Source organism: Pantherophis guttatus, chromosome 3 (assembly GCF_059756535.1).
Source record: "Pantherophis guttatus breed Tessera chromosome 3, ASM5975653v1, whole genome shotgun sequence".
Taxonomy (NCBI): domain Eukaryota; kingdom Metazoa; phylum Chordata; class Lepidosauria; order Squamata; family Colubridae; genus Pantherophis; species Pantherophis guttatus.
In genome coordinates this window covers 208,137,048-208,161,575 of record NC_142065.1, presented here as the reverse complement: position 1 = coordinate 208,161,575, position 24,528 = coordinate 208,137,048, and the positions used below count along the sequence as shown (strand labels likewise).

Below are 24,528 nucleotides of genomic sequence, written 5' to 3'. Positions count from 1 at the left end.
GAAGGGTCATGTCTTAATCCCTTCACCTTGGAGCTGAAGGACTTTTGTTTTGTAGATAGGCTGGCCCAGTCTTTCTTAATGGCCACAAGATATCTGCTGGGGGCAGGGAGCTGGGGCTCTGAGTTTATGTCTCCCTTAAATTTTTTATTTCTCTTTTAGGGGAAATATTTTATCCTGCCTTTTTAAAAATTTTCCAGAATATTTCATTCTTCTAGGAGGGGGATGGGTGCTAACTTTCTACACTACAAAACTGCCTTACAGTGTTTGCGGCCAGAAAATGAACCAAATAGTTAATCAATTTAGTTTTTAGTGCTCCCTAAGGTCAAGGACGTATAGGAGGTGCACTGATTTCAGATAAGTGGTGCCCTCCCATATATGAAATGGCTCCAGAGTACAGTATTTTTCAGAGTATAAGACGCACCGGAATATAAGACACATCTTAGTTTTTGGGGAGGAAAATAAGAAAAAAAAACTGATTGGTAGGTAAATCAGCCTCCCGGAATACCCCCAATCAGCTGTTTCCAGAGGTGCATTCCAGCAACAGGTTCTTGGTTGTGAGCTCTGTGCCTTGCTATTTTTTGCTTTTTTTTTCTGCCTCTGAAACAGCTTCAGAAAAAAAGCCTCTGAAGCTCTGTTTGGGGGCTTCTTTTCTGATGCTTTTTTCAGCCTCTGAAACCTCCGTTTGAGAAGCTGGGTAGGGCTACATTCGGAGTATAAGACGCACCCAGATTTTCACCCTCTTTTTGGGGGCAAAAAGGTGCATCTTATACTCTGAAAAATACAGTATATTCGTCATGGACCTCAACTATATTATCATGCATAGACATCTAATGGAAAAAGATGTGAAATTATTATTTTTTTTTTAAAAAAAAGACTGAAATGAGTGTGATGACTTAGGCTAACCTCAATTTCCACCCCCTCTAAATGAATCCCTTCTGCACTCATGAATCTAGCTGTGGCTCTGGATCTTGACTAATAATGATGGATTTTCTAATTACGCACCTTGCGGTGAAAGATAATAGAACTATGAAGCATGGGGGTGGTTTGAATTTTAGCACAGGGATATAAGCAAAACCTCAGAGGCTGAGTTAGCAAAAGGTAGAATTATAACTGGAAGAGTATATACATTAAAAAGCATCCTGTCAAGCAGAATATTGATTTTTGCCAGATGTATGAATGTGTGAAGCTATGTTAGCACGGGGCAAAAATCACAAAACTGTGTCTCACTTATTGTGGCCGTGTCATCTGGGGGAATTCACTGGAAAAAGCTATTGTGTTTGGAAGGATTAGTGGTAGAAGGAAACCAGAGTGCCAAAGAACACGGTGACTGGACACCATCAAAGCTGACAACAACTCAGTGAAATAGTGCAAGATCAGAAGATGTGGAGAGACTGGTGGCCCATAGAATCGCCAAGAGTCGGATACTTGGCGCAGGAATTTGACGGAAAAATTTCCTGACAGTTAGAACAGTTAATCAGTGGAAGAATGAATGTTCCAATACTGGAAGTTTTTAAGCAGAGATTGAACAACTACTTGTCTGAAATATTATAGGGTTTCATGCCTGAGCAGAGGGTTGGACTAGAAGACCTCCAAGGTCCATTCCAACTCTGTTATTCTGACTGAATCATATTAGCATGGAATTAACCTGCAGTAAACACCATTAATACTCACTTTTTGCTCCACTGTTAGAAGCATGGCCTGATACATTTGAGGTGTTTATCTATGAAAAGGGACACATCATTTTAGATAAACGAAATATTATTTGTGTATGTACATTATGCATTTGATTGGCTGAAGCAATGAGGTTAGTTGTTAATTATATATATATTTATAATTTATATATTTATATTTCCCCAAAATAAGACATCTCCTGATAATAAGCCCAATTGGACTTTTGAGTGCATGGCAATAAGGCCAAGTGCTTATTTCAGGGTTCAAAAAAATATAAGACAGGGTCTTATTTTCAGGGAAACACGGTATATATTATGTACTGCTTCCCTTTCGGCTTTCAGCTCCAATCCAGGAGCCCTCAAGCAGTTTCATTCACGACAAACCATAGATATATATACTAATATATAGGCAGCCCAAGTTCGAATCCAAGTAAGGGTATGGCTAGCTGATGAGAGCTAAATAGCTTGAAATAGATCTATACTAGTCTCCCTTTATTTCTTTATCAGCGAAATATAAATTTGATATATATATGTATGTGCGTGCATGTGTGTGTGTGTGTGTGTGTGTGTATTAATTGTTTTGACTTCCTCCTTTACATACAACCTAGTTTTTTTTCTCTGTGGATTTTCCACAGCATGGAGTTGGCAGGTTTGCAACTGGGTATAGTCTAATTTTGTTTAATTTTCCTAAATTAGTAATCTTTGGTTAGTTTTTTTCCTTTTATTCTTACAATCATCTCTCTCTCTCAAAAAAAAAAATGGCAGAATGTCTTTGCATCTTTAATCTTGTTTATCTGCTTGGCTTCTGTTTTAGGGTATACCTGGAAAGGATGGCAAAGATGGCAAGCCAGGATCACCTGGGGAACCGGTAAGAAGATAGTTTGTTGTTAAGATAATCACCTAATGTTCTTTGTCACTATTCTTTGTTCTTTGACTATCATGTCACAGACTCTCCTAATATTCATAAATTTGGGTGAGGAAAGACACTTTTCATGCTATGCTTTCATACTTTTGTATGTCACTCAGTGAGGGAACTAAAATGGCATTTAGTCTCAGAAGAAAAGCTCTGGGTAAGTGATACCAATGAGACCAATGAGAATGTAGATCAAAGAAAGTCAACATGAAAAAATAAAGAAAAACTTTTTATTTATTTATTTTATTCAATTTGTATACCGCCCTTCTCCTAGTGGACTCAGGGCGGTGCACAGCCAAAACTAAAACACATAACAATACAAAAATTTAAAATTATTAAAAGAATTATATACTTTGGCCCAATTATAAAACAATTCGAATTAAAACCCATTGACAGATTAAAAGCTAAATAACTAAATAACTAAAAAAAGGGGGGGGGGGTTCACGCCAGCCCTGCTTGATGGAAAAGAAAAGTTTTCAGGGCACGTCGAAAGACCCGGAGATCCGATATTCTTCTTATCTCCGGGGGCAAATCGTTCCAGAGGGCGGGAGCTGCCACAGAGAAGGCCCTCCCCCTGGGGGTCGCCAGCCGACATTGCCTGGCTGACGGCACCCTGAGGAGTCCCTCTCTGTGGGAGTGTACTGGTCGGTGGGAGGCTATCGGCGGCAGAAGGCGGTCCCGCAAATACCCAGGTCCCATGCCATGGAGCGCTTTAAAGGTGGTAACCAACACCTTGAAGCGCACCCGGAAGACCACTGGAAGCCAATGCAGCTCACGCAGGAGAGGTGTCACATGGGAGCGACCCCTCGCTCCCATAATCCATTTTTTTTTACAAAAAAAAAAAAAAAAGTAAGTCAACATGCTAGGCAGTGGTGGGTTTCAGCAGGTTCTGACCAGTTCTGGAGAACTGGTAGTGGAAATTTTGAGTAGTTCGGAGAACTGGTAGTAAAAATTCTGACTGGCCCCGCCCCCATCTATTCTCTGCCTCCAAAGTCCCAGCTGATGGGGAGGAAATGGGGATTTTGCAGTACCCTTCCCCTGGAGTGGGGTGGGAATTGAGATTTTACAGTATCCTTCTCCTGCCATGGTCACCAAGCCACGCCCACCAAGCCACGCCCACAGAACCGGTAGTAAAAAAATCTGAAACCCACCACTGATGCTAGGTGAAGTCTGCTCCACAGGAAAATGGAGAATATTCCTGTTTTTTCTTTCAATTTGCCTTGACAAGTTTATTTGATCACAATCATAGGATTAATCTTGTGACTTCGAATCTTAAAAATATTATTGCAGTTCAGGCTTTAAAAATGCAGTCACTTGTTTCCCTCTAATTTTACTATTGTAAATGTGTTTGCGTTCAGTACTTTAGAATCAATTTCTATTTAATGTATTCTGGAAAATTAGGATGGATTGGGCTTCATTTGTTTTCAGCTGGGTGACCTTGGGCTAGTCACTCTCCCTCAGACCAACCCACCTCACAGATTGTTATTGTGAAGAAACCTGGAGGAGGAAAAGCATCTTGGATATGTCTGCCACCTTTATTTATTCGTAAAAATAATAAAGGCAGGATATAACCCAGATACCAGGCACATATTATCATATGTGGTGGACATGTGCAAAGGCAAAAAAATACTGGACAAAAATATATACATGGTTAGAAAAAAATGTTAAAGCAACACATAGATTATAAGACAGAAATATTTTTGTTAGGCATAGTAACAGAAAAAAATATAATAAAGGGAATATATATTTACATATGTTGAAAGCAGCAAGAATTGTATGTGCGCAGCATTGGAGAAATGAGGAACCACCTATAGAAGAAGATGTAATGTTAAAATAATACTAAATTGTGCAGAAATGGATAGGTTGACATTGAAGTTAAAAGATAAAGAATATACAGAATACCTTCAAACATGGGATTTATTTTATCAATGGTTGGATAATAGAAGTAGAAATTAGAAATTGGAAAAAATACTATTATGTACAGTATGTATGGTTTATGTTTAGTATATTATTATATTATATACTATTATGTTAAGCAAATGCACCCAGACAATACGCTGTTCGCAAAGTATTAATGTATGTTAAGGAAAATAGATAAATAAATTGTTTTTAAAAAAATAAAGGCAGGATATAAATAAGTAAATAAGAACCGTACTACATTATTGCTGGTGAAAAAACGTTCTAGAGCTCTGTCAGAATGTGTTTGTTTTTGTGTGGCATTCTGCATTGTGTAAATTATGCCAATGCAGTGTGGAAATTTGATGTATGGCTTAGCAATGTAAGAATCTATTCTAAATGTGCTTTGACTGTTTCAGGGTAAGCCTGGAGAACCGGGGCTACCGGGCCAAGAGGGTGCCAGAGGACCACAGGTAAGTCCCGTTACAGGCTATTCCGGGACAGAATAAATAAACATTTTTATTTATTTAACATACGGCATGAAATACACGGATAGCAGCAGTAACGATGTATGAAAAGAACACAGCAGAGAAGGGCAACAAAGATGATTAGGGGACTGGAGGCTAAAACATTTGAAGAACGGTTGCAGGAACTGGGTATGACTAGTTTAATGAAGAGAAGGACTAGGGGAGACATGACAGCAGTCTTCCAATATTTCAGGGACTGCCACAAAGAAGAAGAGCCTTGGTAGTACAGGGGTTTAAGGCACCCTGTTATTAAGCTGGTTATTAAGACCAGCTGCCTGCAATTACTGCAGGGTTCGAATCTTGCCAAGGCTCAAGGTTGACTCAGCCTTCCATCCTTTCTAAGGTAGGTAAATTGAGGACCTAGTTGTGGGGGCAATAAGCTGACTTTGTATAAATATACAAAAGGATGAAGGCTATTGCTGAGCACATTGTAAGCCACCCTGAGTCTTCGGAGAAGGGCGGCATATAAATCAAATTAAAAAAAAAAAAAGAGGGAGTCAAACTATTCTTCAAAGCATCTGAGGGCAGGACAAGAAGCAATGGATGGAAACTAATCAAGGACAGAAGCAATTTAGAAGTGAGAAATGTTCCAAAGGGACAATTAATAAGTGGAACAACTTGCCTGCAGAAGTTGTGAATGCTCCAACACTGGACGTTTTTAAGAAGATGTTGGATAACCCTTTGTCTGAAGTGGTGTAGGGTTTCCTGCCTAAATTGGACAGGTTGGACTAGAAGACCTCCAAGGTCCCTTCCAACTCTGTTATTCTATTCTATACATAGTGATAGGATACACATAAGAGGAAGATGTAAAAAAAAAAATTCAAGGAGTTCTATATTAAGTTATACGTTGCATTTCAAAATACATTAGTTCATAAAGTAAAATAAGTGTTTTATATGTGTCCCAAAGGTGCTTTTTTTAAGAGGCAACTGGACTTTCTGGTTTTTCTTTGAAGATATTTCGCTTCTCATCCCAGAAGCTTCTTCAGCTCTGAGAGAGCTTCAGAGCTGAAGAAGCTTCTTGGGGAAAAAAAAAAAGCTGTTAACAACGGAAAAATGATATGTATATATGTGTTGTTTGTTTTGTGTTTGTTTTTAATGTGTTTAAAATAAAAAAAAACTTTAAAAAAAAAGAAAAAAGAAAAAGCACCTTTGGGATAACCATGACCTGGATGACTGAGAATCTCCCTAGACATTTGTTTGATATATAAATATCTAGGCTACTTAACCAATTAAGCACAGTATTTGTTAGTTGGACAAAAACCTGCTGTTCCTTCTGCATGAGCTATAGCAAATGGCTATAGCTCAGGGATGTCAAAATTCGATTTCATTGAGGGCCGCATCAGGCTTGTGTTTGACCTCAGGGGGAGTGGGTGGGCGTGGCCAGGGTGGGCGTGGCCAGCTTGACATCACTCATGTCGAGGGTGCCTGTGGGGGCCTGGGCAGGGCTGGGGGAATCCACTGTCTCAGTGGAGGAAGGCAAGACCAGGGAGAACACCAAACCTTTGTCCTCCAGAGGAGCTTCCCTGCCCCTCTCAGGCCATGTGGAGGACCCCAGACAGCGGCGCAGGCTGTCCAAAGCCCTAGGCAGAAGAGAGCTTCCAGCCTGGCCCTCAAGCTCCCAGGCCACTGGGACCCCACAGTCCTGAGCTCTGTTTATGGCTGTGGTGGCCTCCTGCAGCAGTCTGTCAGTGAAAACAAAGCTTGGGAGGCCCTCCTGAACTCCATTTTCACTGGCAGACCACTGCAGAAGGCCATCACAGCTAAAAATGGAGCTCCCAAGCTCCACTCTTGTGACTCTGGGCAGCCTAGAAAGATAAAATCACAACACAAAAACAATAAAAACACAAAACTTCTCTCCTCCCCTTCTCTGGCAACAACAATCAAATGAATGACTTGATGGGCTCCATTCCACCCTGGAGCCTGTGAACTCCTTGGCAAAACCAGGTTTTTAGGGCCTTCAGAAAAAGTGTCAAAAGTGGAGGCCAATCTCATCTCCATGGGGATGATGTTCCACAGGGAAGGAGCCACCACAAAGAAGACCCTTTTTCTTGGTCCCACCAGATGGAGTTCTTTAAGAGAGGGGACCTGTAACATTTCCTGCCTCCTCTCTTAGAATAGAATAGAATAGAATTCTTTATTGGCCACGTGTGATTGGACACACAAGGAATTTGTCTTGGTGCATATGCTCTCAGTGTACATAAAAAGACAAGATACATTCGTCAAAAATCATAAGGTACAACACTTATTGATAGTCATAGGGTACAAATAAGCAATAAAATCATACTAGGAAACAGTCAACATAAATCTTAAGGATACCAGCAAGGTTACAGTCATATAGTCATTAGTGGAAGGAGATGGGTGATAGGAACGATGAGAAGATTAGTAGTAATGCAGACTTAGTAACTACTTTGACAGTGTTGAAGGAATTATTTGTTTAGCAGAGTGATGGCGTTCGGGGAAAAACTGTTCTTCTGTCTAGTTGTTCTGGTGTGCAGTGCTCTATAGCGTCATTTTGAGGGTAGGAGTTGAAACAGTTTATGTCCAGGATGCAAGGGGTCTGTAAATATTAGGTCAGGTTGGGTAGAAATGACTAGGAAAAGACAGTCCTTCAAATAACCTGGTACCAAGCCATGTAGAGCTTTGAAGGGGGCAACCAACACCTTGTATTGGACCCATTATTGCCCAATAATATTGCCCAAATATTTTCTCATCATGGAACTCACTGCTGCGTGTGTGTGTGTGTGTGTGTTGTGTGTGTGTGTGTGTGTGTGTATCTGTTGTATTCCATGTGTGTCAGGCTCTGTCTTTAAACTTAGAAGCAAATTAGACACCATCTCAAGGAAATGAGATATCGAGATAAAAGGAATATGGGAACAGAGCTTAAGCCAAAGGTTGGGAGGAGGTTAAGGAGCCATTTTCAAGGGTCAGTTTTGAAGGGAGAACGTTTACAGATTTACATTTCATTTCTTTGTTTCAGGGTTTCAAGGGTCCAATAGGAGATGCAGGAAATCCTGGGATGAGAGTAAGTCATATGGATGTGCACAAGTATAATTGGGGTGCAAAAAATGCCTTTTTGGGAGGTCACTGTTGCCCCTTATATCTTTGGGGTGGAGAAGATGGGATCCACTGGATTTCTGAAGAAGAAAATGTAGAGTTTGAAACCATATAAACAATAATAAATCGTGTTCCTTGTTGAAAGCTGATATGCAATTTTGCTGGGGAAAAGGATGTACAGTATGAGCATCTCAAGAAGCATCTCAACCCCCACCTTATGTTACCAGTGCCAAACAATAAAACATAAACAAAAGTTAGTTTTTTGGTTCAGTTCCAAGTGGGGAGAAAGACACTGCAAACATGGAGGCTGATTGGAAAGATGGTTTATTGATGGACAGGAGTGCATGGGTCCTGGGCAGCTGACCACATGGAGTGGAGAGTGAGGGTTATTTATACCCTCTCTTGGGCTCTGCCCTTGAGCTTCCTGTTCCTGTGCAAGAAATGTATTCTATTGGCTGTAGTCAGACTCCCATGGGGCAATGTGAGGTCACTTTGTCTGAATCAAGTTTGGTTGAAGCCTGGAGGGTGATACAATGTCCCCAGGTGATTTTGCAATGCAGTGATCCCTGCTGCTAGATAATCCTATTATATCCTGGAGGGTCATGTCTTAATCCCACCACCCTGGAGCTGAAGGTCTTTTGTCTTTTTGTTTTGTAGATAGGCTGGCTCAGTCCTTCTCAATGGGCATCAAATATCTGCTGGGGGCAGGGAGCTGAAGCTCTGAGTTTCTGCCTCCCTTAAGATTTCTATTTCTCCTTTAGGGGAAATATAATATTCTGCCTTTTTACTATTTCCTAAAATATTTGATTCTTCTGGGGGGGTTGGGAGTGGCTTTCCACACCATGGAAATGATATGTTTGATGGAAGCTGCTGGAGTGACCATAAGAGATAAAATCAGAAATGAGATCATAAAAGAAAGAACTGGCAAAGAACCAATCTTGAACTACAAAGAAAAACAGAAAATAAAGTGGTTTGTTCACCTGGATAGGATGTTTTGGGATTCCATACCATACAGGTAAAGGTAAAGGTTCCCCTCATTCCTGACTCTAGGGGGGGTGTACTCATCTCTGTTTCAAAGCCAAAGAGCCAGCGCTGTCTGAAGGCGTCTCCGGGGTCATGTAGGTGGTCAATAGGTGGTCCCTATTTTTTGCATTTTTTACGTGCTTTCAAACTGCTAGGTTGGCAGAAGCTGGGACAAGTAACGGGAGCCCGCCCTGTTACGCGGCACTAGGGATTCAAACTGCTGAACTGCCGACCTTTCGATCGACAAGCTCAGCGTCTTAGCCACTGAGTCACCGCGTCCCTCTCCATACCATACAAGGCCTATACAAAAAGAGGAGAAGGCCAAAGAACATGAGGCAGACCCAGAAGAAGATGGAGAGACATCAAAAACACACTACAACAACAACAGTTAACAATAGTCGAGGCCTCCAGTAGAGCCAGAATTTTGTATCTACACCCGAAGCGATAAAAGAGGAAGTAAAGAAGAAAACAAGAAAGGATGTAGTAGCACTGACATACTTTAAGTTACATGATAGCGCATAACAACAACAACAACAACAACAACAACAACAACAACAACAACAACAACAACAACAACAACCTTTATTGTCACTGCACAACACATGTACAGTGAGATTGGTGGAGCTCCCTCAGTGCACCTCTCCCAACACAACACAACTCACAGTGGAAACAGGAAATCCCTAACCCAATAAATCATAGTAACAAAACACGCAGTCCTATTACACCAGTGTGAACATGTTACACGTTGCACCGTCCCTGCAAGTCCATCATACTACGTAGTTATGATGTTATTTCTCCTTCAGGAGTCTGACAGCCCATGGATAAAAACTTGTTCTTCAGCTTGTTTGTGCAGTGGCCTATACTTCTATATCTCCTTTCCCGATGGTAGGAGGGTAAAGAAGTGGTGACCAGCATGAGAGTCATCACTCTCATCCTGGAATGTAGAATTTTTAAAGGGGGGGGGATTTACTGTAGTCTAAATTTTGTTTTTCTCTCCTTTCTTCTTCTTTATTACAGGGAGAACCAGGTCAACCTGGAACTCCGGGCCGGGAGGGGCTTTCGGGAAAAGATGTAAGTGTTAAGCACAATAAAAGCTCTATGTCAACTTCAAAGGTGATTAGAAGTAGTAGTAGTAATAGTAACAATATTTCTGAAATTTTCTTCCAATTGTCCATCATCGGACAGTCATCCTATTCTCTAGGCCTGATTTATTTTATTAAATTTGTATCCTGACTCCCATCGACTCCATAGCTCATCCCCCTGTTTTAACATTATAATTTAATCACAAATAAGCACTATTAAGGTGTGAATTGTTCCTGAAATGGCCTCCAGAGGTAAAGACTAAGGAAGTAAAGAGAAAGTTGGGGAGGGGGGGGACAACATATGATAACTGTCTTCCAGTCCTTGGGCTGTCATAGAAAAGAGGGGATTGACGTATTTTTCAAAACACCAGAGGCAGAACAAGAAGTAACGGGTGGAAACTTGTTAAAGAGACGTCCAACCTAAAAGTAAGGACAAATTTTCTGACAATTAATCAATGGAATAGTTTGCCTCCCAGATTTGTGGGAACTCCATCACTGGAGGTTTTCAAAAACCAGCAGGGGGTTGACCTAGAAGACCTCTGTGGTCTCTTCCAGCCCCATGGTTTTATGTTCTAAGATGTTTGCCTCCATAACAGCTTGGATCTGTGGCCATCACAAGACAGATAGCATTCATTTGCTTTCTGAGTTCAGGAATCAGTTGTGAGTTCGAAGCTAACTGTGGCTTCTGACTTTCTTAACCTTCAATGAGGCTACGATGTATGATATTTTTCCCTCTTCTATTCCAGGGAGATCCAGGACCTGCGGGACCAGAAGGCCCCCGAGGAATTCGAGGACTAGCAGTGAGTTACTTTGCCTAGTGAATGAGTTGTTCTGATTCTAGGAGGCACCTTGCAGTATCCAAGTGTTCAGGATAATCTGAACAGATTATATGCTGTATCATGGTGAAGATGTTGTGAAACCAAACATTTCCTTTGGATGGCATTCATTAATGTTGATTGCATGGAACAGAGACTTCCTTTCCTCTCCTCTCCTCTCCTCTCCTCTCCTCTCCTCTTTTCCTTTCCTTTCCTTTCCTTTCCTTTCCTTTCCTTTCCTTTCCTTTCCTTTCCTTTCCTTTCCTTTCCTTTCCTTTCCTCCCCTCTCCTCTCCTCTCCTCTCCTTCCCCTCCTTTCCTCCTTTCCTTTCCTTTCCTTTCCTTTCCTTTCCTTTCCTTTCCTTTCCTTTCCTTTCCTTTCCTTTCTTTTCCTTTCCTTTCCTTTCCTTTCCTCTCCTCTCCTCTCCCTTCTTTCCTCCTTTCCTTTTCTTTCCTTTCCTTTCCTTTCCTGTCCTGTCCTGTCCTGTCCTTTCCTTTCCTTTCCTTTCCTTTCCTTTCCTTTCCTTTCCTTTCCTTTCCTTTCCTTTCCTTTCCTTTCTTCTCCTCTCCTCTCCTCTCCTTTCCCCTCCTTTCCTCCTTTCCTTTCCTTTCCTTTCCTTTCTTCTCCTCTCCTCTCCTCTCCTCTCCTTCTTTCCTTTCCTTTCCTTTGGTAGACATTGAAAATATGATGAATTTGGATGTTGCTGGACAGTATGAGTTTTAAAAGAACCAACAAAAAGGTGTTTAGTTACTTATAAACAATCAATCTTGAATGTCTTATATAAGTTTCATGTTATTTTTTGACTGGTCACCAAATTAAACCAGATGGCTGGTGTTTGATATCCAAAGGCTGACAGAACAGTTTCTCTCTTAACCATTGGAGTAAAGGATGGTGGGCCAAAACAAATTAACCAGAAGAGGAGTTTCTGGTCATATGACTTTGGTTCCATTCATTCGTTCTTCATATATTTTGAGATTGATTGTTGTCTTCCTTTCTTTAGGGCAAGACTGGACCCCCAGGTGCACCCGGGGAACCTGGTCCTGCAGGTAACCCAGTAAGTACTGTATTTACCATCTCCATCACAAGTCTGAGCTCACAACAGCATAGGCAACAACACAGCAGCTATATCTCTACGGAGATTCTCAGCCATTCAGGTCATGGTTGTCCCAAAGGTGCTTTTTCAAAAGGCAATTGGACTTCCTTTGTTTTTTTCTTGAAGACATTTCACTTCTCAACCAAGAAGCTTCAGTCAGAACTATCAGAACTCAAGAGTCAGAACTGAAGAAGCTTATTGGATGAGAAGCAAAATATCTTCAGGAAAGTCCAGTTGTCTTTTGAAAAAGCACCTTTGGCACAGCAGTTACAGCGAGGCCATTATGCATTATGATGTCATTTTGCAATCTGCATACCGTGTTTCCCCAAAAATAAGACCCTGTCTTATATTTTTTTTTTTTTAACCCTGAAATAAGCACTTGGCCTTATTGCCATATGCTCAAAAACCCGATTGGGTTTATTATCAGGGGATGTCTTATTTTGGGGGAAAACAGGGTAGTTAACCAAGTATTATTTGTGACATTTGCATGATAGAATGCAAGACATCAGTTGCCCCATCCTGGCAGATAGTTGTATACAACAAGATTGTAGGAGTAGCTACTACCTGTAAGAATGACAGGCCTTGATTTTAGCTGCACATTGAGAAAAGCTCTTGAAGTTAGTGTTCTTCAGATGACACAGAAGATAGTCCTCTTCTATTCCCTTATTCTGGAAAGCAAGATATATACTATAATAATGGATTTTAAAATAAGAGCAGTTGAAACAGAAGCTGGAGGGTATTTAATTGGGGTTCATCTGAAATGAGCCAGGGACTGGACTAATGTATTAAGTGTGTTAGGATATGGTTTGAGCCTAACAAGTTGTCCAGGCAATATATGTGTTCTGTGACTTTAATATGGATATGTATTGTGTGACTTTAAAGTTTTCCTGCTGATTCATTGTAATGCTGAGTCATGCTGTAATTATATAATCACTGGTTGTGAACGTATTTAAGAAAGGTACTGTAACATATTCAGTTGATGATAAGCTACCACTGTGTGAGGAGTGCTATCCATTGTGCTATCATCAGTTGGATGGATCTGCTACCATTGTGGTTTGTGAACCAGAGTGAGTTTGTTATTCTAACCAACTACTGTTTGTGTGGTAAGAAGATTTTTGTATCACTGGACTGATTTAACTGGCAAAGACTTGGATTGATTTAAAGACTATGAGATTGTTTTTTCACTATAAAGTAAACTTTTGATAAACCAGTTTGCACATCTCTTATTCATTGATCTCAGCAACATTTCTCTGTGCTCTACACTCTGCTGGTTGGTAACACAACAACAATATCCTTAACAAAGTGGATAGGAAATAGACCAGAATAATCCCAGAATTCATCCATGGCAAGAAATGTGAAAGAATGCTTCAGGGATTTATGGAAAGTTAGAGGTCAAGACACTGTGATAAAATTGGACAGATTCTTATTGGAATCAAATTGCCCTTGTCAAACCTCCAAGAAAGAGCATTCTTAAGATGTCTATAATCTTATTGATGTGTGAAGATAAGTATAGCAGTTCCTGGTTGCTTTTCAAGGCCAAATCAAAGTGCTCGTTTTGATGTGCTAAGGCTAACATACATTTGGTCCAAACTATTTGCAAGAATATCTCTTCTCATATAGACAATCCCATCTTGTCACAAAATCGGTGAATTTTTTCATATATTATGAAAGAACTGCTATTGAAGCACAGTCTTACCTGCTCTCCCTCCTTTTCGTCCCAGGCTCAAAATGTATCTTTTTAAAGTCATTTTGAGATTTTAAAAAATATACTGTTGTCTGGATGGTTTTAATATCAATATCATAGCAAGCCTGCCAGAGTTATTTGGGAGTCGGTGATGTATATATTTGCAATATAATCTCAAAATAACATCACTATTTTTGATTACTGCTTTTGAAACCAGTTTGTGGCTGTAGAAGCCACAGGAAGCCGGAAACTTTCAGAATATCCATCCTTTTCCTAAATTAAAAATCTTCCTAAAGGAGAAGAATGTCTGATGTATTGATTTGTCCCAGTGGTGAAATCCAGCAGGTTCTGACAGGTTCTGGAGAACCGGTAGCGGAAATTTTGAGTAGTTTGGCGAACCGGCAAATACCACCTCTGGCTGGACCCAGAGTGGGGTGGGAATGGGGATTTTGCAATATCCTTTCCCCAGGAGTGGGGAGGGGATTTTGCACTATCCTTCCACTGGAGTGGGGTGGGAATGGAGATTTTGCAGTATCCTTCCCCTGCCACACCCACCAAGCCATGCCCTACCAAGCCACGCCACGCCCACAGAACCGGTAGTAAAAAAAATTGGATTTCACCACTGATTTGTCCACATCAAGTGGTCACAAGAATCAAGAGACTCCACATTTTTGCACACAGATAGTTCTCAAAGAACTATCTAAAATTAACATTCTTCTTCCAAGTTTTGCTTAGGAGACCTCATTGGCATCTCTTATGCAAGTAACAAGGCATACACATAGGTTTGTAGCATGCTGTACAGTCACTGAGGTCATAGGCAAACTTTGCTACTTGATTGCTTCTGGCAAGTCAGTTAGGGAAGAAGATGGCTCTTGACTTTAAACCAGTGTTTCCCAAACTTGGCTATTTTAAGATGCATGGACTTCAATTCCCAGAATTCCCCAACCAGTATGCCTGGTTGAGGAATTCTGGGAGTTGAAGTCCATACATCTTCAAAGGGTCAAGTTTGGGAAACACTGCTCTAAACATCATCTTCTTTTGGAATGAGACTGGTCAGAGTTTCCTTTAGCCCTTATGTCTTCTCTTTTTCACCCCAAGGGCTCCAAGGGAAGCAAAGGTGAAACTGGCAGCCCAGGCGTTCCTGGTTTCATTGGGCCACGAGGTCTTCCTGTAAGTAGCCGACTGGTGATGCTCATGCTTAGTGTTAACATACAAAATGTAGAGTAATTAGGAAGTCCTCATTAAGGTAAGGCAAAGAGGAATCTGAGAGAAGGCCGACTCTGCTGGTATGGACATATCCAGCACCTTCCACCATGGCCAAGACTGCCTACCAACTAGAAGTCCATGGCCGGTAACCTCGCAGGCATCCAAAGTAGAGAAGGCAAGACACCATCAACAAAGATATGCAAGCCACGTCGCAGCTGATAGTGCAAAGTGGCATTCAATGATCCAAAAAGCAGACCCTGCACCTGCAGGAATACACTAGGAAGAAGAAGAAAGAGGAATCTGAGTTGGGTTTAACTCCAGATGCCTCAGCAAGAATATTTTTATAGCTTCCTTCATAATAGTGCTGAGGGAGTTAACCATTGCTGTCTTCCAGGATATTCCTTTGATTTTTCATCTATCTTGGGATACCTCCTAAACAGTTCTAGCCCTACTTAGTTCCCAACCCAAGACAAAATTGGTCTTCCCTTTCTGTTGGAAAGGGGAATATATTTATATTTATTTGCTATGCAATAAAGACTCAGTCCGAAGCTAAATTTCCAAGAGAGATGTGAAATACAAATGAATGAATAGAATAGAATAGAATAGAATAGAATAGAATAGAATAGAATAGAATAGAATAGAATAGAATAGAATAGAACAGAACAATGAATTGACACAACAGAATGAATCGCTTAACATTAAAATCTCCTTTGTACAGTATTATTACTTGGTATACATAATTGTGTGTGTACTTACAAATACATGTCAATGAAAGGGGAAAAAAAATAGATGAACAAAGCAAATTAAAAAATATATACCAAAAATTAAAAAAAGAGAAGAACTGATTTTTAAAAAAACCTATTAAGTTTCTGATTGCCCCCTTTTCATGCAGTTGGCCATTTGCAGTATTTGTACATATTTCTCAATCTTGGCCACTATGAGATGTGTGTATTTCGGGAGTTGAAGCCAACACATTAAAGTTACAATATAAAGGTTGAGAAATAGTGTTGTAGATTATCTGCCATGCTGCATAATCCGGTTTATCTTTCTTTTCCATAGGGAGAACCAGGTGAAAAGGGGGTCCCAGGGAAAGAGGTATGTATTTCATTACCTTCCTCCTACCTACCTTCCTTCCTCCAGTGGTGAGTTTCACATATTCTTACCACCAGATTTCTGTGTGCGGACGCTCGCTTCTCTCTCGCGTGTGCCTTCCACACATATGCCAAGCCTTCCACGTATGTGTGTGCCTTCCAAAACATGGCTAAATAGGATGGCATTACGCCAGGGTGGGCGGGGCGGGCGGGCCCACCCACAGTTGCCACTACCAGTTCACCTGAATCAGTCCGAACCGGTTGAATACTACTTCTCCCTTCCTCGCACAAAAAGGTTGATTTATTAGTTCTGCTAAGAGTGATTGCAAATGGCAAACACCTTTGTTTCTTTTTTTAAAAAATTCTGCTTGCTACTACAAACACCATTATAATTCACGCAATATAATTAATTTTCTCTTTCACATGAGTATGTTAAACAGAGATGAGACACACACACATACCCAAAGAATTAGCTTTATCACTGGTCTTTAGATCCCCTCCTCTCTTTTCAGGGCACCTCAGGGAGTCCAGGAGGACACGGTCAAAAAGGTGACAGGGTAAGTATGAGAGCTTCATTCATATCCCAAAATTTTAAACTCAAGCTGTCAAATGTCAGCTCTCTGTGACAGCTCTCAGTAGCAGATAACATGTAATCTCATTGTATTCACTCATAGGTAAACCAATTCTTGCTATTTAACGTATTTCTGAATCAATTTCATTCAGTTCATCATTACCCCAGCTACAATTTCATAATTTCTAGGATTCTTATATATTGTTGTGGCCCACCGGCAGCCTGGAGAGCTGGAAGCAGAATCGGACAGTGAGGAGGTTGGGGAGGAACATGGGCCAGTCCTGGAGTCTGGGGAAGGCTCTGATGAGGGCTCTGCGTCGGAGGCAGAGAGGGGGCCAGAGCCGTATGCCAGTTATTAGTTGCCTTTGGAGTCAGACATCAGTGAGGCAGAGGAACAGCTGGAGCCTGTTCCCAGTGTGTGCATGTGCAGAGCTGCCAGAATACAAGAATAGCTAAGAAAGCAGGGTCAATTCGGGAGTAAAGCCACACCTCGGAGGTGATTGGCCCCTCCCATAGGAAACAAAAGAGGAGCAAATGGGGAGGGGGCTTTTGCAGGAAACAATTCATTTGGTTGGTCATCGCCAAAGTGGAAAGTTCTGTTCGTGACTTTAAAAGACTCTGTGCCAAGATTTACCTTATCTGTGGTTGGAAACTAGTTATCTGGCAGCTTGCCAAACGTGATAAGGTGTGTTGAGAAATATTCCTCTGAAAAACTGTTTGGATAAATCTTGCTGATTGTGAATGAACGTAATTCACAGTTGTGTAAATAAAAGGGGTTTTACCGGGACTAAGACTCTGCTTCTTGCTACTTAAGGAAGCCTAGGTTGGAACGTATATCTGACTTTCAATTGAAAGCCTCATCTCCTGTTTGCAATAGATGAAGCACTCTCTGTTCATCCAGAGAGGGCATTTAAAGAAAGTTAGAGTTCTGTGGGAGATGAGTGACTCTGTTACCTGATTGCCCCCCCTACACACACACACACACACACACACACACACACACCTAAAGTAGTAAGGTCTGGTCTGTCCATTCAGCATTTTTAATGGGTCTCTGCCAGTGGTGAAATGTAAAATTTGTTACTACCGGTTCTGTGGGCGTGGCTTGGTGGTGGTGGGGTAATGTGACTGGGTGGCCATGGCCAACTTTTTTTTTTTTTTTACTTTTTTAAAGTACTTTTGGGCGAATAGGTTGTAAAAAAATGCTTTTGAAAGTAAAAAAAAAAAAGAGGCTCTGACGATCATAGCTGTGGTGCATGATCGTCAGAGCCTTTTTTTACCTTTTAAAAGCAGGAAATAATGACACCCGGGCAGGTGGGCCGGAGCCTTGTGCCGCCATCGCTACCGGTTCTCCGAACCACCTGCCACAATCGCTACCGGATCATGTGATCCGGTCCGAAACGGGAGCATTTCACCCCTGGTCTCTGCTGAAGAGTTATCACATTTATTTTTTTTGCTTAATTTGAGAGCCAGTTTGGTCTAGTAGTTAAGGCGTTAGGCCAGGAACCAGGAGACTGTGAGTTCTAGTCCCATCTAAGGCATGAAAGCCAATTGGTAACTTTGGGTCAGTTTCTGTCTCAGCCCATGATGTTAGGCTCAGGTAAGAAGCCAGTCGATAAATTCCCTAGCAACCAATGGATAAACACTCAGTTGATTTTTTTTTTTTAAAAAAAAATTGATTTATATGCCGCCCTTCTCCAGAGACTCAGGGCGGCTTACAATGCGCTAAGCAATAGCCTTCATACTTTTGTATATTTATACAAAGTCAGCTTATTGCCCCCACAAACTGGGTCCTCAATTTACCTACCTTAGAAAGGATGGAAGCCTGAGTCAACCTTGAGGCTGGTGAGATTCGAACCTGGAGTAATTGCAGGCAGCTGGTCTTAATAACAGGGTGCTTTAGACCACTATACTACCAAGGCTCCTATTTGGGGGCGGGGCAAGGGGGGGGAAGGACCCTGAACTTGCAGGAAAATGGAAGGAGAAGAGGAAAGTAAGAAGGAGGAAGACCATTTTGAAGCAAGATGGGTGGCAATCAATCAATCAGTCAATCAAATCAATAAATAAAGCAGATTTGTTTTTTGTTTATCAATGACATTGGCTATTCACTCTAATGCAAAAGTCCCCAACCTTCTTAGGCCAATAGTCCCGTTTGCATTTAGAATAGAATAACAGAATTGGAAGGGATCTTGGAGGTCTTCTAGTCCAACCCCCTGCCCAGGCAGGAAACCCTAAACCACTTCAGACAAATGGTTATCCAACATCTTTTTAAAAACTTCCAGTGTTGGAGCATTCACAACTTCTGGAGGCAAGTTGTTCTACTTATTAATTGTTCTAACTGTCAGGAAATTTCTCCTTAGTTCTAAGTTGCTTCTCTCCTTGATTGGTTTCCACCCACTGCTTCTTGTCCTACTCTCAGGTGCTTTGGAGAATAGCTTGACTCCCTCTTCTTTGGGGCAGCCCCTGAGATATCGGAACACTGCTAAAATGTCATCCCTAGTCCTTCTTTTCATTAAACTAGACATACCCAGTTCCTGCAACCGTTCTTTATATGTTTTAGCCTCCAGTCCCCTAATCATCTTTGTTGCTCTTCTCTGCACTTTTTCTAGAGTCTCCACATCTTTATTTTTTAATCCAATCTATCTTTTTTTCTTCATCAGGGGGATCCTGGAACTAAAGGTGAAAAAGGGCCAGCAGGAGTGAAGGGACCACCAGGTGATCCAGGAGTTCCTGGCCGCAAAGGACACACAGGATTAATGGGTCCCTCAGGACCATCAGGAGAGTCAGGACAAGTTGGGCCTCCTGGACCTCCAGGCCAACCTGGATTTCCTGGGCCTAGAGTGAGTTTAGGGGGAAATGTACTTTGGGTTGGCTACCCCAAAATGTCTACCACTGGGAGGCCCAAGGAAACCAAATAACAGAATGGTGGTGATGTTATGATGCAAACTCTCACCTGATTATATTTTTGTTGAAATCTTGTCTGGTTGCAAATGCTTCTATATGCATCTTATCAGCTGTATTTTATTTTTTTTAACTCATCACATATAAAAATGCAGCTGCATATTTTAAAAAAAAACAACTATTGTTGGATAATTACCAAATAGTTTATGTCCATTTCAATGTGAACCATTCATTGTTATCAATTATAGGCAGCCTAGTTATTTTCATATATTCTTGAGGATGCCATGAAGAATTTGCTATGGTTGGAGTATTTGGAATTCCTGCGAAGGACCAATTTGAAGAATAGCTTCTAGAAGAAATGAACATTGGGTTTCAGGTTTGCTTCAGCATCCCAAAATGCCTTCAAAACCACTATTGCCATCACTAAATGGATCTATTATAGCATTTACAGTTCATGCTATTAAGATAAAGAAATATTGAGGAATAAGCTCATGCTTATTGAGATTACATGCAACATGCCTAACCCTCTCCTGTATTAAAACTGGAACCATTTAGAATTGTTACACAATAGTTACTCCTATTCTTTCAAAGTTTTGTGACTAAAGGCCCTATGAAGTCTTTGAAAATGCTAGAATGTGCCTCCTAAAGGGTTTTTTTTTTTGAAAATGCTACTGTATTACTCATTTTAGCTTTAGAAAGAATGAATAAACTTTCTTATCTGCTTAAGAAAGGATTTAAACTCATTCATAAACATCAGTATTTTAAACTCTGGTGTTTTAAGGCATTTTTTTAAATCTCCTAGGGGGATCCTCCATCAACAGAAACACTGCGAAGACTCATCCAAGAAGAGTTAGGAAAACAACTTGATGGTAAGGACTTGTATTATGAAGTCCAAAAGTGGGCAAGTGATTTCAACATGTTAGAGAGGATCAGAAGAGGAAGGAAGGAAGGAAGGAAGGAAGGAAGGAAGGAAGGAAGGAAGGAAGGAAGGAAGGAAGGAAGGAAGGAAGGAGGGAGGGAGGGAGGGAGGGAGGGAAGGAAGGAAGGAAGGAAGGAAGGAAGGAAGGAAGGAAGGAAGGAAGGAAGGAAGGAAGGAAGGAAGGAAGGAAGGACTTTTCTACTTCTCCTTTACACTTTACATCTAAATGGTACTATGCTTTTTAATTTTGTCTCTAGCTTTCTTTTTACATGTATTTTACACACACACACACACACACACACACACACACACACACACACACATATATATATGTAAATCACCTAATGTCACTGCAAAAGTGATCAGTAGTGTATATACATTTGATAAATAAATAAAACCCTTTTGATATGTGTCATGTTGTTTTCAACTCCTAGCAAACATATAGATAATAGATAAAATAATAAGCCCCTTAAGCCCCTTCAAATATTGTATCTTTAACAACTTTGAGCTTCTCTGGAATTTTTAAATTCTTGCCTGCCAATACTTTTCTTGTTGACTTTTCACCTCCTACAACTGTCTTTTTTCGTAGCTGAAATTTCTTAAGCGTTTTTTAAAAACTGCATTGTTTAAACTTTTTGGAAACTTTCTAATTCTGTTTTTAAAGTCCCCCCCCCCAATCTATTTTGTTCTCCTTTTTCAGGAGAAAACAAATTACATTGATACTTGTTTGGAAAACGGTAGAAAAACAGAGGAGCCTGAGTGGTGTAGGAGGCTAATGCCTCCTAAAGGCAGCATTTAACATGCAGCTGCCTGCAATTGTTGCGAGTTCAATTCTCCCCAGGCTCAAGGTCGACTCAGCCTTCCATCCTTTCTAAGGTGGGTAAATTGAGGACCCAGTTTGTGGGGGCAATAAGCTGACTTTGTATAAATATACAAAAGCATGAAGGCTATTGCTTAATGCATTGTAAACCGCCCTGAGTATCCGGAGAAGGGCGGCATATAAATCAAATTTAAAAAAAAAAAAAATTAAGATTCCCCATCACTATTCTTTCATGCCTCTTTGATTTGGTTGCATGAATTAAGTTTGTATAAGGACTAGGAATGACATGATAGCAGTATTCCAGTATTTGAGGGGCTGCCACAAAGAAGAGGGGGGGAGGGGGTCAACCTATTCTCCAAAGCACCAGAACGTAAGATAAGAACCAACGGATGGAAACTAATTAAGGAAGAGAAGCAACCTTGAACTACGGAGAATTTTCTTAACAGAACAATTAATCACTGGAACTGCTTACTCTCAGAAGTTGTGGGTGCTTCATCACTGGAGGCTTTTAAGAAGATACTAGACATCCACTTGTCAGAAATGGTATGGGGTCTTCAGCCTGAGCAGGGGGTTGGACTAGAAGACCTCCAAGATCCTGATAAAGTGGTACTTTGCTTTTGAGAAGCATATTCTTCTCTGTTGGATCGATGATGGTAGATACTAGCAGGAGCATTGCTTTTAATTATGTTCACTTTTTTTTTTTTTCTGGAACCTAATTGCTGTCTACAACATTGCCAAGTTCATTAATTTGGGTTTCTGGGGGGCTGAATATTTCTAACATACATACAGTCATTCCTTTTCTATAGTTATTCTATAGAATTCAATGTTAAGTAGAAGATTTGCTTGCTGTCCCTTCCTTCGGTAGATTACAGAGTGGTAAATAATAAATATAAAACAGTAAAATATGCATGAAAGAAAGAAAAAAAATTAACAATATTATGTGGCAGCAGCTAAAAATATTCTGCAAGCTAAAGCATTTTTCAAAGTAATTTCCCAAGGAAAATAAAAATGTCTTCATTTGGTAGAAGAGGCACATAATACAAAAGGTACATTATTATTTATTACTTCATAGTGGTGAGCACTTTTTTCTTCTTCTTCTTCTTGTTCTCTTTTGAACATTTTAAAAGAGCAAGCTGTATGCTTCTAGCCCAGCTGTTATGTGCTCTGAAGATTACTCCTAAAAGTGTCACAACTACCCCTAAGGATATCAATGTGAGCTTGTAAGCAAAACCTTTTCACATTGCTCCTTCTGCACACAACTTTGCAACTTCTTTTGTTTAAAAGCTAGGGAAATAAAAACTGCCCTATCTCCAAAGACCAAACCTTGGTCTGATTTCAAATTAGAAGATGAAGGGAGAAACTAGTTCTGGGATAAAAGAAAATCAGAGAGAGGAGGGAGGGAAGGAGGGAATGAGGGAGGGAGGGAGGGAGAGAGAGAGACAGAGAAAGAGAGAGACAGAGAGAGACAGAAACAGAGACAGAGAGACAGAAACAGAGAGAGAGACAGAGAGAGAGACACAGAGAGAGAGAGACAGAGAGACAGAGAGAGACAGAAACAGAAAGACAGTCAGAGAGAGACAGAGACAGAGACAGAGAGAGAGACAGAGAGAGAGAGAGAGAGAAACAGAGAGAAAGAGACAGAAAGAGACAGACAGAGAGACAGACAGAGAGACAGACAGAGAGACAGACAGAGAGACAGAGACAGAAACAGAGAGAGACAGACAGAGAGACAGACAGAGAGACAGAGACAGAGACAGAGAGAGAGACAGACAGAGAGAGAAAGAGAGAGACAGAGACAGAGAGACACACACACACACACATACACACACAGAGAGAGAGAGAGAGAAAGAGAGAGATAGAGACAGAGAGACAGAAACAGAAAGAGAGAGAGACAGAGACAGACAGAGACAGAGACAGAGAGAGAGACACACAGAGAGAGAAACAGAGAGAGAGAGAAAGAGAGACAGACAGAGAGACAGACAGAGAGACAGAGACAGAAACAGAGAGAGAGAGACAGAGAGAGAGAGAAAGAGAGAGACAGAGACAGAGAGAGACACACACACATACATACACACACACACACACACACACAGAGAGAGAGAGAGAGAGAGAGAGAGAGAGAGAGAGAGAGAGAGAGAGAGAGAGAGAGAGAGAGAGAGAGAGAGAGAGAGAAATGCAGAGAAAGAAACACACAGAGAGAAAGTTTCATTCCACCACAGCTGCTGCAATGAATTGTGGAAGAGTATAGGACAAGAGGAGTGATTAAAGAAGTTATTTGAGGAGAAAATTAAACATTTATGAAGATATTTATACCAAGTTTCTGCTGTGTTCTTTAGATGATGCCCTGTTGTCACAGGTCTGGCATATGGAAGGAAACCTTCTCTTGCATTGTTCTACAACTATGACATGTTTTGAATTGCTTGGGACTTACCTTGGGATTGGGCTTTATTTTTCTTGATATTTGGAATATCTGAAAAGATGCATCTCTTTTTCCATGTTTCTAATTCTTAAATTGTTTTAGTCTGGACTTTAAGATGTGTTTGGAGTTTTATCTTGATGTCAGGCCCAGAGACGACACTGTGAGATCCACTTGAGTCCAAATCTTTATTTGTTCGGTCAATAAATTTGGCCAACACTTCAACAACCCAATGGATCAAAGTATGACAGGCCCAACTGTCCTCCACTGTCTCCCAGAATTTGCCCAAATTCATGTTCATCTAACTAACCATATCATCCTCTTCCATTGCTTTCTCCCTTTGCTTTCAATAAATCTTTATTAGGCTAAACAGGTTAAACTTAAAAGATAGAAGGGGCATCATGGCTCAGTGGTTACAGATGCTGAGCTTCCAGGTTCAAGACCCAAGCGCCACACAATGGGGTGAACTCCTGTTACTTGCCCTAGCTCTTGCCAACCTAGAAGTTTGAAAGCATGCAAATGCAGGCAAATAAATGCAGGCACCACTTCGGTGGGGAGCAGGGGTGAAATCCAGCAGGTTCTGATAGGTTCTGGAGAACCGGTAGCAGAAATTTTAAGTAGTTCAGAGAACCAGCAAATATCACCTTTGGCTGGCCCCAGGGTGGGGTGGGAATGGAGATTTTGCAATATCCTTCCCCCAGGAGTGGGGAGGGAATGGAGATTTTGCAGTATCCTTCTCCTGCCACGCCCACCAAGCCACACTCACCAAGCCACACCACACCCACCAAGCCACGCCCACAGAACCGGTAGTAAAAAAAATTGGATTTAACCACTGGTGGGAAGGTAACAG

The 24,528-nt window shown here is 41.0% G+C and overlaps 1 protein-coding gene across 1 annotated transcript in view; it reads left to right on the top strand.

Annotated features, from left to right (window-relative positions):
* Positions 1-24,528, top strand: part of COL22A1 (collagen type XXII alpha 1 chain) — a 273,483-nt gene that overhangs the window by 240,798 nt on the left and 8,157 nt on the right. The window contains exons 52-62 of the mRNA XM_060681819.2: positions 2,485-2,538; positions 4,899-4,952; positions 7,984-8,028; positions 10,101-10,154; positions 10,912-10,965; positions 11,981-12,034; positions 14,856-14,927; positions 16,023-16,058; positions 16,567-16,611; positions 19,283-19,462; positions 20,326-20,392. Coding sequence (XP_060537802.2) covers positions 2,485-2,538; positions 4,899-4,952; positions 7,984-8,028; positions 10,101-10,154; positions 10,912-10,965; positions 11,981-12,034; positions 14,856-14,927; positions 16,023-16,058; positions 16,567-16,611; positions 19,283-19,462; positions 20,326-20,392 — 715 coding nt within the window. The remainder of the gene's footprint in view (positions 1-2,484; positions 2,539-4,898; positions 4,953-7,983; positions 8,029-10,100; positions 10,155-10,911; positions 10,966-11,980; positions 12,035-14,855; positions 14,928-16,022; positions 16,059-16,566; positions 16,612-19,282; positions 19,463-20,325; positions 20,393-24,528) is intronic.